The 15,827-nt window shown below is 42.4% G+C and overlaps 1 protein-coding gene across 9 annotated transcripts in view; it reads left to right on the top strand.

Annotated features, from left to right (window-relative positions):
* Positions 1 to 15,827, top strand: part of AMBRA1 (autophagy and beclin 1 regulator 1) — a 168,514-nt gene that overhangs the window by 118,541 nt on the left and 34,146 nt on the right. For all 9 annotated transcript variants that reach the window (XM_031943017.1, XM_031943015.1, XM_031943016.1 and 6 more), the window contains 2 exons: positions 6,114 to 6,302; positions 7,006 to 7,160. In XM_031943017.1, the coding sequence (XP_031798877.1) occupies positions 6,114 to 6,302; positions 7,006 to 7,160 (344 nt within the window). The remainder of the gene's footprint in view (positions 1 to 6,113; positions 6,303 to 7,005; positions 7,161 to 15,827) is intronic.

Here is a 15,827-nt window from a genome sequence, read left to right as displayed (position 1 = left end):
ACAAGCACACTCATTGATTTATAAGCTGTGGAACTGGAATATTAGACAAGGACTGGTGTCATCCATATATGCAAAATTACCAGATTTCCTCTTCCCTATCCTCACCCCAAAAGGAGAAATTTGTAGTCTTCCATGACCTAAAAACGTGACTTAACTTTCACAAACTTTAAGGAATGATTAATAGGTACAATAACAGTCTGATATTCACGTGGGACTTAGGTTTAGAACCATATAAAAATATCTTTTATGAATTGGATCAGTAGACAGGGACAAAGGGATTTTTAAAAAGTTTACCATTACGTAAGACATAGTTTTCTACTCCTTTCGTCATCTTCGTCATAATTAACATTTGGAGTTGACAAAGTACTTTTCAAATATTACCTCATTTTGATCCTCCCAACAATCCTGGGATACAGACACTTTTATTGTCCCCATTTTACAGATGAGGGAATTGTGGCAAACAGGGTTAGGTGACTTGCCCGGGATCACACAGCTGATAGGTGTCTGAGGCCAGATTTGAACTCAGTCCTTGTTTTTTTTCTAATGTGGAGTTGGCAATTTTATTGGATTTTTTTGTTTTTTATATATAGACAATAATTATAATATGACAGCCAAAACCCAATGAACAACAACAAAAACACAGAATAGAAACAAAACCTATTTGTTTCACTAATAAAAGTGTATTTTGATGGTTCCATTGTACTTTGCCCTGGTTGAGAACCTCTGAGGTTGAACTCAGTTCTTTCCTGAACTCAGGCCATAACACATCATCTTTATAGTTGTCCTCCTCTCAGTGCAGCAGTTCAGCATATTAGTTCTAAAATGAGACACCTAGAATTTAAAGCATTTACTCTACATATGATCTGACTAGAGCAGAGAACAAGGGAATCATTACTTACTTCTCTGTGGATTCTGTCTCTCTTAATTTAACCCATGTCACACTGTTAACTCCTATGGAGATTATGGTCCTCTAAGACACTGATTGTTTTTACACAACACTACATTTTAAAAAAAATTTAAATAGTATTTTATTTTTTCAAATACAGATGATAGTTTTCAACATCCTTTTTTTTTTTTTTTTTTAAATATTATAACTTTTTATTGACAGATCCCATGCCTGGATAATTTTTCACAACATTATCCCTCGCACTTACTTCTGTTTCGAATTTTCCTCTCCCAGATGGCAAGCAGTCCTATACATGTTAAATATCAACATTCATTTTTGTAAGCTTTGTGTTCCAAATTATTCTCCCTCCCTTACTTTACCTCTTCTTTCCTCAAGACAACAAGCAGTCTGATACAAGTTAAATTTGTGCCTTTCTTTTAAGTATATTTCCATATTTGGCATCTTGTGCAAGAAAAATGAGAGCAAAAAGGTGGGGGAAAAGGTGCTTTGATCAACATTCAATCTCCTAGTCCTCTCTCTCTGGATGTGGATGGCATTTTCCGTCCCAGGTCCATTGGATTTGCCTTGAATCACTGCATTGTTGAGAAGAGCCAAGTCTATCACAGTTGATCATCACATAATCTTGTTATTGCAGCACCACATTTCTCACTTTCTCTCTCTCTCTCTCTCTCACTCACTCTACCCTTATAGCAAAGAAAATAAAAAGAAGGGAAAAAGTTCAGTGATGCTAGCCAAATATAAGTTGATATTATTTATACTTTAGTTTTCTATAGGCCTAATCTCCTAGACTCTAGAAGCAGAGATAGGTGTCTTCTTATATCTCTTCTTTCAGTTTCATTTTCAAATTTACAATATCTCCCTTCTTCCTCCTTTCTTCTCCCTCCCATTTAAGAAAGTAAGAAAAATAAAACCCATTACAAACAATCAAAACAAATTCCACATGTGAGAGAAAGAGAAATCGGTCTGTATTTTGAATCCATTCACTCTCTGTTTGGAAGGGGTTAGCAGGTTTCATTATGAGGAATTGTGTTTGGTCATCATGTTCCCAAGTCTTTCAAAAATCATTTGTCCTTACCATATTGCTGTTATTGCATAAATTATTCTCCTAGTTTTGTTTACTTCATTTTGCATCAGTTCATACAAGTTTTCCCAGGTTTCCCTGAAAATACCCCCTTCATCATTTCTTATGGCATCATAATGGCCCATCACCTTCATAGACCAGAACTTGACTGAATTAGGGAACTCAGTCATTCCCCACTGGTCTGAGAAGCCCCACACGATTTTCAGTTATTTGTCACCATAAAATGAGCTTCCGTACATTTGTGTGTATGGGTCCTCCTTAGATCTCTTTTTTAGGGTCAAGTTTGGTCACAGTAATTGTGTAGCCTTCAACTTTGATTATTTTGTTATTCTCTCCATTTATGTTGTAACCATTGTGTATACATAGTTTCTTGGTTCTACTTGCTTTTCTTTGTATTGTTTCATGCTTTACTTCAAGCTGTGCTTCTTTGTAGTCATCACATTAATACTTTCATAGCCTCGTAATAATCCTCTTACATGCATGTATCACTATTTTTTTTTTTCTTCACTGAGGCATTTGAGCTTAAGTGACTTGCCCAGAGTCACACAGCTAGGACGTGTTAAATATCTGAGGTCACATTTGAACTCAGGTCCTCCTGACTTTCAGGGCTCTATGTACTGCGCCACCTAGCTGCCTCCTTCCTTTCTTATAATAGATTTTGTTCCTTGAATTTTTCTTTTTAGTAAATTTATTTTTAATACACATTACTTTATGAATCACCTTGTGTGTTTTTTGATACATAACACTTTCCAATCATGCTTTTCTGTATTTATATGGTTGTTTTTTCAATCCAAATATAGGATTTTAAATTTATCCCTTTTAAACTTCATTTTAGCAGATTTTGTGCTTCCTTGTAGCCTTTCAAGAAGGTGACTTGGTTTTAAAGCTGACAAAATAGAAACCTATCCTTGTATTTTTTTTTTTTTTCGGAGTTTATAGTAAATTTTCTGGTGTATTTTTTTTTTTTCGGAGTTTATAGTAAATTTCACCTGCTCCAGTCAACAGTTAGACCTTTTTGATGTTGGCATTCGTTGTGGAGGGTCTCTGCATCCTTTACTGTTAATACATAACACACTTTATGCAGCAGCAGGATAGAAAAGCCGCCTTTGATGAAACATTCCCTGCATGCTTCTTTCTAGGCATTAACTGTGATTAAATGACAACTGAACAAAACTATCTTAAACTCAGCAAAGTCCTATTTCCTCCCCTGTCACTTCTAATGTTCAAATTAGAGCTGGTGGATTTTCACAAGGTAGTGCTGCTGCAAAGTGGGAAACGTACTGGACTAGTGGTCAGGACTTTGAAGATGCAGCCTTGGGTTTGTGACTTTGGGCAAGCCCTGCCCTTGCCTCCTGCCCCGATACAGTCTACCCAATCAGAACTCCATATGTAAGCCCACATTGTAAGCTGTAAAGTTCTCTATGACACTCAGAGGGACTGGAAGGACAGTGGAAGGGGCGCTCCATTGGGAGTGATAGGACTTGCGTTCAAGGCCCTTTTTTGCTCTTTTTACTTTTTAATTCATTGTTATTGATGTATTTCTTACATTATTGTAGTTATCTCACTATCCCCTTTTCAGCTATCCCATATACAAATAGTAATCTTAAAAAAAAAAAAAATCCAATTGATAAATATATTGAAAAAGTCTGATTTTGTGTGTGTGTGTGTTTTGGTGGTCTTTCCATTTACATGGGTATACTTTGGTTGTTTAGTTGTTTTCTTAACTCTGCTGACTTATGCATCATTTCATGTAAATCTTCCCATGCTTCTCTGAATTTTTCACACATTCACTTTTTGCATCACAGTAATGTTACTATTATGTATACATATATATATGTGTGTATATATATATATATATATATATATATACACACACACACACACACACACACACACATATAGACACACCACAATTTACTTAGCCGTTCGCCAGTTGATGGGCATCTTTGCTATCACAAAAACTGTTGCTATGAATATAATTATGTCTTTACCTTAATTACTTCCTTGAGGTATAAGCCCAGTAATGGAGTCCCTGATTCAAAGACTAGGGACATTTTAGTCACTTTATTTGCATCATTCCGATTGCTTTCCAAAACGATTGTGTCATTTCACAGCTCCCCCGACAGCGTATTAGTGTGCCTATCATTCCACAAGCTCTCCAACACTGAATGTGGCCAATTTTTGATATTTTGCCAATTTGCAAGGTGTGAAATAAAATCCTGGGCTTGGGTTTTGTTTTGTTTTTTATTTGTATTTCTCATATTTCTAGTGATTTGGAGCATCCTTTTGGATGGTTGGTAATAGTTTGTAGTTCTTTCGAGAATTGATTGCTCACGTCCTTTGGCTCCTGCATCGATAAATTGTTTTTGTTAGTCAGTCAGCTGCACCATGCCCTGGGCTAATTCTGGGGATACAAAGAAAGGCACAAGTAGCCCTTGCCCTCAAGTGCAGTGGAGGGACAACATATAAACAGCAATGGACACACATGGTATATTCAGCATACGTTGGAGACAACCAACAGAGGGAAGGCAGGCTCTGGATGGAAGGGGGAACCAGGGCCCCTGTGAACTATGTCACCATTCTCTATTCCCTTCAACTACTCAGACCCTCGTTTTCTCTTCTCTACAATAAAGGGATCGGCTTTCAGGTCACCTCCAGCTCCAGATCTTTTCTGGCTGATATTTTTTCTCATTAACCTTTCCCTGCCTTCATCTGTCAAAAACGGGAATGTTGGGTCGCTTCTTGGTTGTGTGACTCAGCAAGAAGGAAGAGGCCTTGCCTCCCCAGCAGTCACCCGTCCACTTGTCTGTCCTCCTCCTTTCCCGACAGACAGTCCCAGATCAGGCTCGGCGGAGGGAGAGGGCGAATGCCGGAGCAGGAGCAGCTGGTCCCGATGCTGACGAGTCAAAGCCAGCTCAGGGCTAGAGCAGATGGCGGGTTGGAAGTTGAGCAGTCCAGAGGCCTAATGGTGATGGCGATGAATATTTGGCTGTCATTATTTTATTAGTTAGCAAACAGAATGCTGCTTGTGGTCCCTCCCCGGTTTTGTGCGTAATTGTGCTGTAGGTGTCAGCAATCGGAGTTGGCACAACAGCTCAATTAGTTGGTTCTGATGCCTTTTTTGATCTGCTCTGTCATCTCTGTGGCTTTATTCGCAACGTACAGGGAATGGAAAATGAAAGCTCCGGCTTGTCTTATGCTAGTGACTTCTCCCCAGAAGGCATTTCATCTTTCCTTCAAGTAGCTTAGCCCTGTGGGAATTGGTCGGGGCCCTTAAAGGGCCTGGCACATCTTAAGGGCAGCAAACCCACCCCAAGCCTGTGGCTAAGGAAGGGACCCTCTTGTTCTAGATGTTCTACATTCCTTTAAGAGGAAATCTGCTTCCTCCTGACAGAGAACCTCAAAGTATACCAAGAATTAAGCACACAACACAGCCTGCAATGACTGTTTCATTTTTTTCCTGCCATCTCCATCCCTCTGTTTACCTAGAAGTAAATGAGTGCACTCTTACTTCTCACAGCCAGGACCCAGGCCCAGGATTCAGAGTTTTGCCAGCCTGCTGGTAGGGACAGCTTACGCGGGATGGGATAGAACTAACGCGTGTTGGCCAGTCCTCCCGTGGTTAGGCAGGTTTAGCAGAGAACCCTCAGAAACGGAATGAAAAGTTAGCTTGCTTTGTCCAATTCTGTGACCTGTCAGCAGGGAAAGTGCGGCACAGGGGCTGGGGCAGCAAGTACATGACACCTTTGATAGCCAGAATGGCCAGATTCCTAACTGACAAGTAGTTCATTCCTCCAGGAGTTCTCTTCCTTGGGGTTTATGCTTTTGTATATCTGGCATCCCCACACTGAACTTCGATCACTGATAACTATTCAGTAGCGTTCTAGTTTTACAACTTTTTCTATATCACCATATCTCCAATATGATTCTTTCTCTCCCCACCCCCTTTCTTCTCCCTCTTTTCTCTCTCTGTTTTCTCCTTCTCCCCTCCCTTTCTTTGCTCTTTCTCTCTCCCCTTTTTCCTTTCCCCTCCCTTCTCTCTCTCTGTTCTCCCTCTCCCTCTCTCTGGCTCCCCTTTCTCCTTTCCACTCCATCCTTCCCTCCCTCCCTCTCTCTTTCTTGTAGCCTCTGTGAATGTGTTGGTGCAGAACTGTAAGATCTACAATGACGCCAGCTGTGACGTGTCAGCAGATGGCCAGCTCCTCGCCGCCTTCATCCCCAGCAGCCAGCGAGGTTTTCCTGACGAGGGCATCCTGGCAGTGTACTCATTGGCACCTCACAATCTGGGCGAGATGTTGTATACCAAACGATTTGGTGAGAACCACAGACCGGAAGCTCCTTGAACTTAGGTCCCTCCACGGTGTGGCCAAGGGGAATGCCCACATGATGGGACTTGGGTGGAAACCTAGAAATCTGAAGCTGGAGGCTTTTCCGGGGTCCTTTCTTCATTCTTTGGTCCGGTGTCCTGATGCCTCAAGGAGAATCCCCCATGGGCTTGGATACCTCCAGTGATGGGGAATTCACTGCCTCTTGAGGCAGCCCACTTACTTGTTAGAACTAAAATCATCCCCGATATTCATGCAGTACTTTGGGTGCAGGATCTCCCTGGAGCCCCATAAAGGTGAATCCTGTGAGATTTGCTCAACCCCAGTTTAGGTTAGTGGGATTCAGTCCCAAGAGCTTCTGACCATAGGCCAGTACTCTTATCTGCTCACCATCAGCACTGCCTAAGGCCTGAGAAAGTTAAGTTCTGCAGTGACAGAACCAGGATTTGAACCCAAGTCCTATGTCTACAGATGTCTCCCTTTTCCTTATATACCATCTCTCCTCAGGCTGTCCTGCCCCGTCCCCCTCCCATCCAGCTCTGTGGCCTTTGTTCTTACGGGGATATTGTAGAGCCAGGGCCCAGGCCCAGACTGTGCAATGAGAGTCCTCTCAGGAAGATTTGGGGAGGGATTGAGACTCTGAAAGCGAGGTGAGGACGGGCCCACAACTCACTGCTGTGTTGCATCCGTAGGCCCCAATGCCATTTCTGTGAGCCTGTCCCCTATGGGGCGGTACGTGATGGTTGGACTGGCTTCCCGCAGGATCCTGCTACACCCTTCCACAGAGCACATGGTAGCTCAGGTCTTCAGACTGCAACAGCCGCATGGTGGAGAGACCTCCATGAGGGTGAGTCCTGCCATTTTATTACGCTAGCTTTGTGAAGCCCTGTGAGAACGTGCAGGAGCTGGGCTCCCCTAGCCACTGGTACAGTTACTAGATGCGAGGAAGATGCTCATTTCAGGCCAAGAGAGCTGGCGGCAATTGTTGTTCCAAGACCTGAGGGTTAGTGGCAGGAGTTCGTTAAAACTTAGGATGGTAAAGGAGAGAACGCAGAATTCTTGTCCCAGCGGTGGGATCTCTCTGGAACTGCCCAGCTCCTTTTCCTCTCCTATTTTACCTCAAAGACAGGCTCTCTTCCTGAGACATATGCTGAGTAACCAATGAAATATTTTTGCTTGTCATGAAATTTAAACATAAATAAGTAACATCCAAGAAATGATGACAAAGTTGAAGGGCCCAGGATCAGATCCAGGGCTGTAGGGCCTGACACCAAAAAATAACATGTAACATGAAATACTCTTTGTTGGTATGTTATGGACCTGATAGGAAATGAGGTGCTTCTCTCATACCTCTCTCCGTTTCACCAGGTGAAAAAAGCCTCTCAAGGCGGGCCCTTTCTCTCTGTTTGACATGTCGTCTCTACTTTGGTGTTCTTATGGGCCTGGCTTATGATACCTGTTGGCCTTGGCCTGCTACCCCTTGGGAGATCAGCCATGTGGGTGTCAGGTCTACAGGCAAACTTAGTTTGAATTTTACAGACCTGGGGCCTAGAGACAAAAGCAGTTTCGTGTAAGGTCTCCACCAGCAGTGTATTCTTCATTTTCCTCCTGGATTGAAAGGTTGTTATGGGTAGGGATCATCCACGCTGTTCTTTTAGCCCTAATAGCATCTGGACAGTGCTATGGATGCTTTTTGAATGAAAGTAATGGATGGGCTTGAGCCCACAGAAAAGGCAAAGCAAGCCCCTCTAGCCATGGCAAAGATCTAAGAACCTGATGTAGGGACCCAGAAGTTCACAGGAGATGAAATCTTAGAAGGGAGTAATAAAAACCCTGACCTCCATGACAGGACACAGATATACAAAGTGGGGGTGATAGGTGAGGTTTAGCAGGGATCTAAAAGCAAGCAGGGTCACTCAGACCCATGACTGAAATGGGTGCAAAGTGCAGGGCTCAGCTTGGCTTGGCTTAGCAAAGGTCAGGGTGATAGCATTTTACACTTAGAAGTTGTGTTCGTGTAAGAGAGTCCAGAATCCAGAGGGAGAGAGGACTGTGATTGTGAGAGTTTTTTGTGGAGATAAATGGGAGCACAAAGTGAAGTGACATCGGCAGAATAGACTACAGGCGTGTTGTAGTGCTTAGAAAGAAGAAATGAATGAAGAATTCAGGAAACATCACACAGTAAGCAAAATGGTGGGGAATTTTACAATGACTGGAAATTTGCTAAAACATAGAAGCTGATGGATTTTTTACTTGCCTTAATAATAATTTCCTCCTTCAAAGTGTGAAGGAACCAGTAATGAAAATTCCATTCCAAATCTGATTGCATCAATAAGAAAGAATTGTTGAATTGGAAAGAATGAGAATCTTAGGGGCTTTGACCACTTTATTTTGGAATTTGTGATAGAGGAGAAGAAATTCAGTCAGATTCTAAGATATGTTTGAGAGTTCAGAGAGTTCAGAGTGTGCATTGGTACTGATTTCATGGACTAAACTTCTGTCACGATGGTCAGCCTTGGAGAAAAGTCTCAAGAATGAGATTCCAAAGAGACAGATAATTAGAACTACCCTACTTTTAAGAGTAAGAGCCACTGGCATTTCTAAGGCACCTAGTGTGTGCCAGGTTCAGGGCGAAACTCTTTCCAATTATTTTATCATTTGAATTTTACAATAATCCTGGGAAGTAGGTGCTTTTTTTCCTTTTTTAGTGGTGGGGAAGAGAAGAGAATGAGCTGAGTGACAGGGAGGGTTTTAGTTCTGGGGAAGCCAGGGGAGTGAGGCACTGCCCACTGCGCGGGACGGCACAGTTGATGCTGCCAACCCCAGAGAAGGCGCAGCAGCCGGGCTCTCACTTTGCCACGTCAAGGCTGGCACCCCGACTAGCAGGAGAGCGAGGTTTTCTATGTCCAGGTGGGGGAGCTGCTGTTGGGCAGTATAGGGTGCCAGAAAGGGCCGAGGCTGTCACTGATGAACCATGTAGGCCAGAGATTTTGGCTGATTCCAAGCTAAGGAACTTGGTCACTAAAGATGGGCTGCAGCCACGCCAGGAAAACTGCATGCTTTAATCAGGATTGGGTCCTGCTTTCCAGAAAGGAGCAGCATAAAAACCAAAAATCAAAGTACATGTGTTTGGGGGAGGGGGGGAGCACAGGTCCCGCCAGATTCATTTCTGTCCCCCACTTTTTTTGGTGTGGTTCTCTAGACAGACAATTTACTTTGATTTCAGCCAGACATTGAAAAGTCTCTTATGCTCTTTTTGGGGATGAGATGGAGAGATGTGGGTGAGAGTGTCGTTTGGTGGATTTGTGCTTGGGCCAGGGGACCCCAACTGAAGAGTTTGGTGTCAGGCCCTAAAGCCCTGGCTCTGACCCTGGGCCCTTTGGGCCCTTGATATGGAGGCATGGGAGAGATTGGTAAAGGGCACAAGGTTGGGAGGGCTGGCTACCATCATGCTGTCAGATTGCAACCTGTTCTTGGAGAACTGTTATTGAGGGTCAGATCTAATGAGGTGAAATTAGTGGCAACTGAGTCAGAGGAGAGAATTCTGGCTTTGGAGTCAAAAAGACCTGAGTGCAAATCTTGCCTTCAACATTTCTGGGCAAGTCACTTAGCCTCTGTTTACCTCAGTTTCTTCATCTGTAAAATGGGAATAATAATAATATCTACCTCTCGGGCTTGTTTGGAACATCAAATGAGAATCCATGTGAAGTGCCTTATAAACCTTGAAGAACTCTATAAATACGGGCTTTTATTAATAGGGATAAGTGCAAATTCTTATGCTTGGCTCCAGAAATAGCAAGGCTTACCTTGTCATCGGTTCCTCTGAAAAGGTGGAGGGGTTTTGAGGACAGCAGGAGGCAGGTGTGTGCTACATCAGCTCAGAGAAATAACCTCTGTCCCACTTCACCTTGAGATAGGGCGTCTAAGAAAATAGGAGCTGGGCCATCCTGCTGCCCTCTGCCCTGCATTCTCAGGGCTCTGGACAGGACGGCCCGAAGCTGGGAGGTATTGCCCTGCCTCAGACAGGAGCTTCTTCCAAATGCTTCCAAATGTAAAATGGGGATAATCCTTCCTGGAGTACCAGCCTCCCGGAGCCTTAGGGAACCTCAGAGGAGACCATGGATGCCTCATTATGAAGAAGCAGCCTTGAGAGCCTGACTAAAGAGCCCGAGTCCTGCCTCGGACCCAGAGCCTGGAGTCTCCCTTTGCTCCAGGAACTTCCCTCAGATTTAGAACTGGCAGAGAAGGCACCAAGGTGCACGAGCCTTGGGAGACTTTGCGGCCTTGGAGCTCCCTGCAGCAGGGACATCTCAGGACATTCTCCTCTCCTCATCCCCATTCTTAGTAAGTTGAAGAGCATCCAGAACGTTGTAGGACCTCAAGTTCATGCCTGATGAGAGATAATAGGAAAACATGGGCCACTTTGAGTCTGAAGAAGAGGAGACTTAGAGATATATGTGGTTGCTGGCTGCTGGCTTTGCAGTCTATGGTTCAGAAATGGTGAGGGGTCACCATTTAATTAAAAAAGCAAAGCAAAGTTTATTATACCTTCTTGCAATAAGGGCGTCCCACCGTGGAGCAGTCAAAAATTCGGGCATCTTCTGGGGCAGGGTTAACACTTTAATCCCTAACGCAAATACCCCCTCCCACCACTGACCCTCATTGGCTGGGGGTCTCACATTCTAAACTTGGGAACTACCCAAGAAGTTGAACTTGACCAATAAGTACATAGTTGCCTATATTTTATTGAAACAGGGAGAAAATGATGTCATGGGAGGATGGCAGGAAGGGGACTTAAGTATGCCCTTGACTCAATCTTCAAAGTCCTTCAGGCCTACTCAAACTCTGAAGTAGATGAAGCCTTGCTTGATTTTCACAACTGTCTTGAAAGATCTCACCTCACTTGTTCAGTCCCCCTTCTTATTTGTACACTGAGATCTCTTTTAAATTTTTGTAACATAACTTCACATTCCCTGTCTAATTCCTCATCCCCTTCTGGCTCCTATTTGTCTTCTTGGGCCACTGGCTCCCACCCTTGTCCTTTTAACACCATCAATCCAACAGACCCGTCAGCTTTCCCTTCCAGACTAATCATTCTGGATAATGAGAGTTTTGGACTGTTCTAATTAGCACCACTAATAGCTATAAGACCAAACCAAAACGCTGCTTCAGCCTGACCAGGGGGGTGGAGCTGACTACCCAGTGGTGTCTGGACAGAAAAGGGAGAGGAGTGAGTTGTAGGCAGGGGTGCTCACAGCAACAGGTCCAAGTAGTTGGAATTTCATGGCTCAGAGTCTGGAAGAAGCAACTCTCACAAGTCTATTAAAATGCAAGGACTAAATAGGAGTAAAAGAGAAAGAATAAACAGAGTTTATAGAGTAATAGATAGTAGAGATAATACTAATAAAGGACAGTAACCAGGAGCCCCACCCAGAAGAAGGCTGAGGCCATCAAAAATGCCTCTCATGCAAACAGCTTTCCAAGGATAGACACCAAGGAGTGTTTTTCCCAAATTCTTGCTTTTGTTTCCTCAAAGGAGAAGGTGCAATAGATAGATAGAACACGTGCCCTTCAGTGAGTATGATCTCTCCCACAAAAAAAGCCTTACAAGGGAAGGTTTTTATCCAAGTTTTTACAGGTGTTAACAAAACAAAACAGTTCGAAGTCCCTGCAAGGGGCACATGTGCAGGCCCTTTTCAGGATTTACTTGCCTGGGAGCTATATGACGGAATGCAGGAGTTGCCATGGTCTGGGGCAAACAATCAGCAACATAGGCAGCTGATCTGTAGGCCTGCTTCCCTTCACCTGGAGGGAATTCCCCTTCATTTCATTTTCTCTGCATATTTAATAGAGAATTGTTTGGGTTTCAAAAGTTCTCTTTCCATATAGCCCCCATGATTATGCAAAACATGAAAAATGCATTTGAAGACAGTATAGATCTTTGATAAATAGGTCAGGGGTCTGAGATTCCAGAGACCCCAAGGACCCAGCCCTGCCTTCCCTCAACATACAGGGTATAAGGCTCTAGACAGAGTAGTTTAACTTTTAGGGGCCTAAAAAAGACTTAGGGCATGATGTGATTCCCATTCCCATGATGTGATGATGCTTTCAAAAAGGCAAAGTGGGAGTGGCCCCCAAGTACTTGGGTAAAGTAAGCCTTACTAGCCCCAGGAAGTAAAAAGGTTAAAAGATATAATAGCCGCCGCCAAAGTCCTCCAGGGCTGGGCTTCAAATTAAAATATCTACATACTTGTATTTTATATCTCACTGACCACTTGCTCCTATTACAGACATTTGCTGTAAGAAGGAAAATCAGGGACATGATTTATTTAAGGCAGTTTTACTTCAGGTAATTGTCTTAATTTTTAACCATTCCACCTTAAACCAAAGTCAGGAATAATCAGGTAGGTTCTCATTCAAAAGAAGACCACTGGGAAATTAGAAGGACCCTATCTCAATTGAGACCAAGAGAGTCTTCCCAATTCATTCCCAAATGCCATCTTCCACCTGTAACAGCTTCTTCTCAGTATCCTGTGGCATATTCCTTTCAGATGGTGGAGTTTGATGATCCATGGAGAGTCATACCTGAATTCAAAACTCCAAATAAATGTTAGCTGCAGTCCCAAAAGATTTTATCTCCTACAGCAATTATCATTAATCAAAGCTTCAGATGAATCTAGTTCTCCAGAATCACAGTAAAGGATTCATCATAGAAAGTTCACAGCTTATATAGCTTATCTTTCATATCTAAGTAAATGGTTCTGAGTTTAACATTACACAGATCATTTTGCTTTTAAAATACTTAATACAAAGAAAAATTCTAAATCGCATGTTGTTCATCCTGTTTCCACATAAAAGAAACTTTTAGATCTTTTGGATTTAACATTAATACTCTTCATTCTAAAAAAAAAAAAAGAAAAGAAAAGAAAGAAATTTTTGGAAATAACCCCTATCAAATTATCAGATCAGATTAAAATCCTGCTCTAGGTTTTGTTTTGTTTTTTATCATATTCCTTAACAAGGAGATTATCATGCACGTAAATAAATATTAAATAATTTGCTTTAGACAGATGGGATATCTTAGTAGAAATAAATTGCTTTCAGAAAACTTACAGTTCCAACAAACTTCTTAAAGCAGCTATAGACTTGAAAAATAAAAATAAAACATGCAGTTATTAACAGTATATAAATGTAGGCTGTTCATTTAAACAGTAGAAGCAATTAATATCTGAACCAGCAAAGAACTGCAGTTGTTAAAAAGCCACTATACTTAATGGGGACGTTCTTTCCTCCATTCCACCATGCTTCCTGACCCCAACTTCTCACAGCTAACCTTTTTAGGGTGCCATTTCCCCAGAATCCAATCTGCCAGCTCAAGATAGGCCCTAACCTCGTGAGGTATCTCCTTTCCCATGGCAAAGGGCAGATTCACTAGGGGTTCATGCCTTTTTGTTGCCCATTTCTGGAAAGCTGTTTTCTTCTCTCTTCTTCCTTCTCTCACACTATCTCTTCCTGTCCCATCTCTGTCTACTCCCAGTGCCTTCTTGCTCAAATCTTCTCTGACATACTTCAAACACTCCAAACCAATACTAGAAGCTCCATTTAAATTATTAATTGCTTTTGCAAATCAATCTCTCTTGTCCCTTGTCTTTAAATCAAAATTTAAAAAAAAAAAAAAAAAACTTTAAACTTCAAGGTTTGCAAATAACTGAACCAAATTTCATAAAACTTATATATACTCAACAGAGCTGACAAATTTTTAAGGCATAACTCAGTTTACAAATTACTCAATACCTTTAGAAAACAACATACCATCTAAATAGGGAGATACAACTTCCCCTAAGGTAAGCTACCGGCATTTTGTTTTAATAACCTATATTTTTACTTAAAATCCAATCAAATACAGATGTAAATTCCCAATAATATAAAACTACTTTTGCCATCATATTTAAAATAATGAATTTCACTAAATAGCAGTTTCTTTCCCCTTGGTCCCACGTGGCCCTGCTGTAGTCAGGACATGAAGGAAGGAAAGGAAAGAAGCTACCATCTTCACTTTCGTGATCCCACTTACTTCCCCAATGTACAGGGTTATTGGGCTCTACTAAAGGGTATTTCTGGTCAGCTGAAACTACCCCTGCAGCTGGAGCATTTCTCCTGTCCCATTCCTTCATAGCTGCACCTCTAATTAGTCCCCTCTCCTCTTGGGAGAAGAGAGAATTCAAAATAGATGTAAGTTCTCCCCAAGTAAAAAGATTAGAGCCCAGGAATAGATCAAATTATCCTAGTAGCCCGGTGGGATCTTCTATTAAGAGCCTCATTTCCTTCTTAAAGGCCCTGACTTCTGTGGTGCTTAGGAAAGCATTCACATATCCCATGCCTCCCTGAGCCAAGGGAACTTCTCTTAAGGGATATAATTTAGGACTTGGGGTTTTAGTTTCTGGAAGAGGATAATTTTGGATATCCCTTTGAATTTGTTCCAATTCCTTCCTTAGAGAAGCAAATGACCCTTTGCAGGAGTCTGGGTTGAGTTAATTGAATTAAATCCTCTCCTTCCCTTTCAGGCACAAATTTAGTTTTTGGCTCACCCAGTCTTCAAGGGAGCCATACTTAGGCCAAATAGTGCCTCCACCAATATCTTTGTCACCCCATACAAAACAACAATACCTTATCATCTTTATCTTGTTTTTTCCATATATTTTGGCAGTTTGTTACAATTATTTAATTTATCTCCCAAGGGACTATCTACCAGTATTTTCTGATCATTTTTCTCATTTCTCTCCTCGGGGGCTGGCTGGGACTGGGCCACACCCATTGAATTTGGATGGAATCTAAATTCCAAAACACCCAAACATGTCAATTGACTCCAATTGGTCTCAGTCACCCAAGAAGACCTGGCCTAGCCTCTCCTGTCCAGGGCACCCCTCCAGAGTCTGTAACTCGACTCAAGGGGCTCACAGGGACCTTACTTCTGGGTTGCTACACAGCAAATTACTTGACTGGTATGTTCTCACATCAAACCGGTTGCAGTTTTTACCGCGGAGTTTCTCCCTTTGCTTTGCCCTGAGTTTCTCTACTTTGGGTGCAGTTTACTTTGCGGAGCAAGGAGAAGCCCCTGGATGCTGGTGAGCTGCCTAAATCAGGGCAGGGTGCCACCCCGCTAGCACCCAAGAGTTTGCCTACTCACCAAGTCATGTGATCCTGGATGAGCCCCCAAAACTGTGTGGTTCAAAAATGGTGAGGGATCACCATTTAATTAAAAAAAAACCTGGAGAGATCTCTAGAAGCAAAGCAAAGTTTATTATACATTCTCGAGCAGACTATCAAAGGGAGGAAGCACCTTCTGGGGCAGGGTTATGAGGATGTATTCTGATGGAAGTGGATTTCTTGGACAAAGAGAAGATCTAACTCAGTTTCAATTGATCAATGATGGACAGAAGCAGCTACACCCAAAGAAAGAACACTGGGAAATGAATCTAAACCATTTGCATTTTTGTTTTTCTTCCCGGGCTAT

This window comes from Sarcophilus harrisii, chromosome 6, assembly GCF_902635505.1.
Source record: "Sarcophilus harrisii chromosome 6, mSarHar1.11, whole genome shotgun sequence".
Classification (NCBI taxonomy): Eukaryota; Metazoa; Chordata; class Mammalia; order Dasyuromorphia; family Dasyuridae; genus Sarcophilus; species Sarcophilus harrisii.
This window is presented reverse-complemented; position numbering and strand designations above follow the sequence as displayed.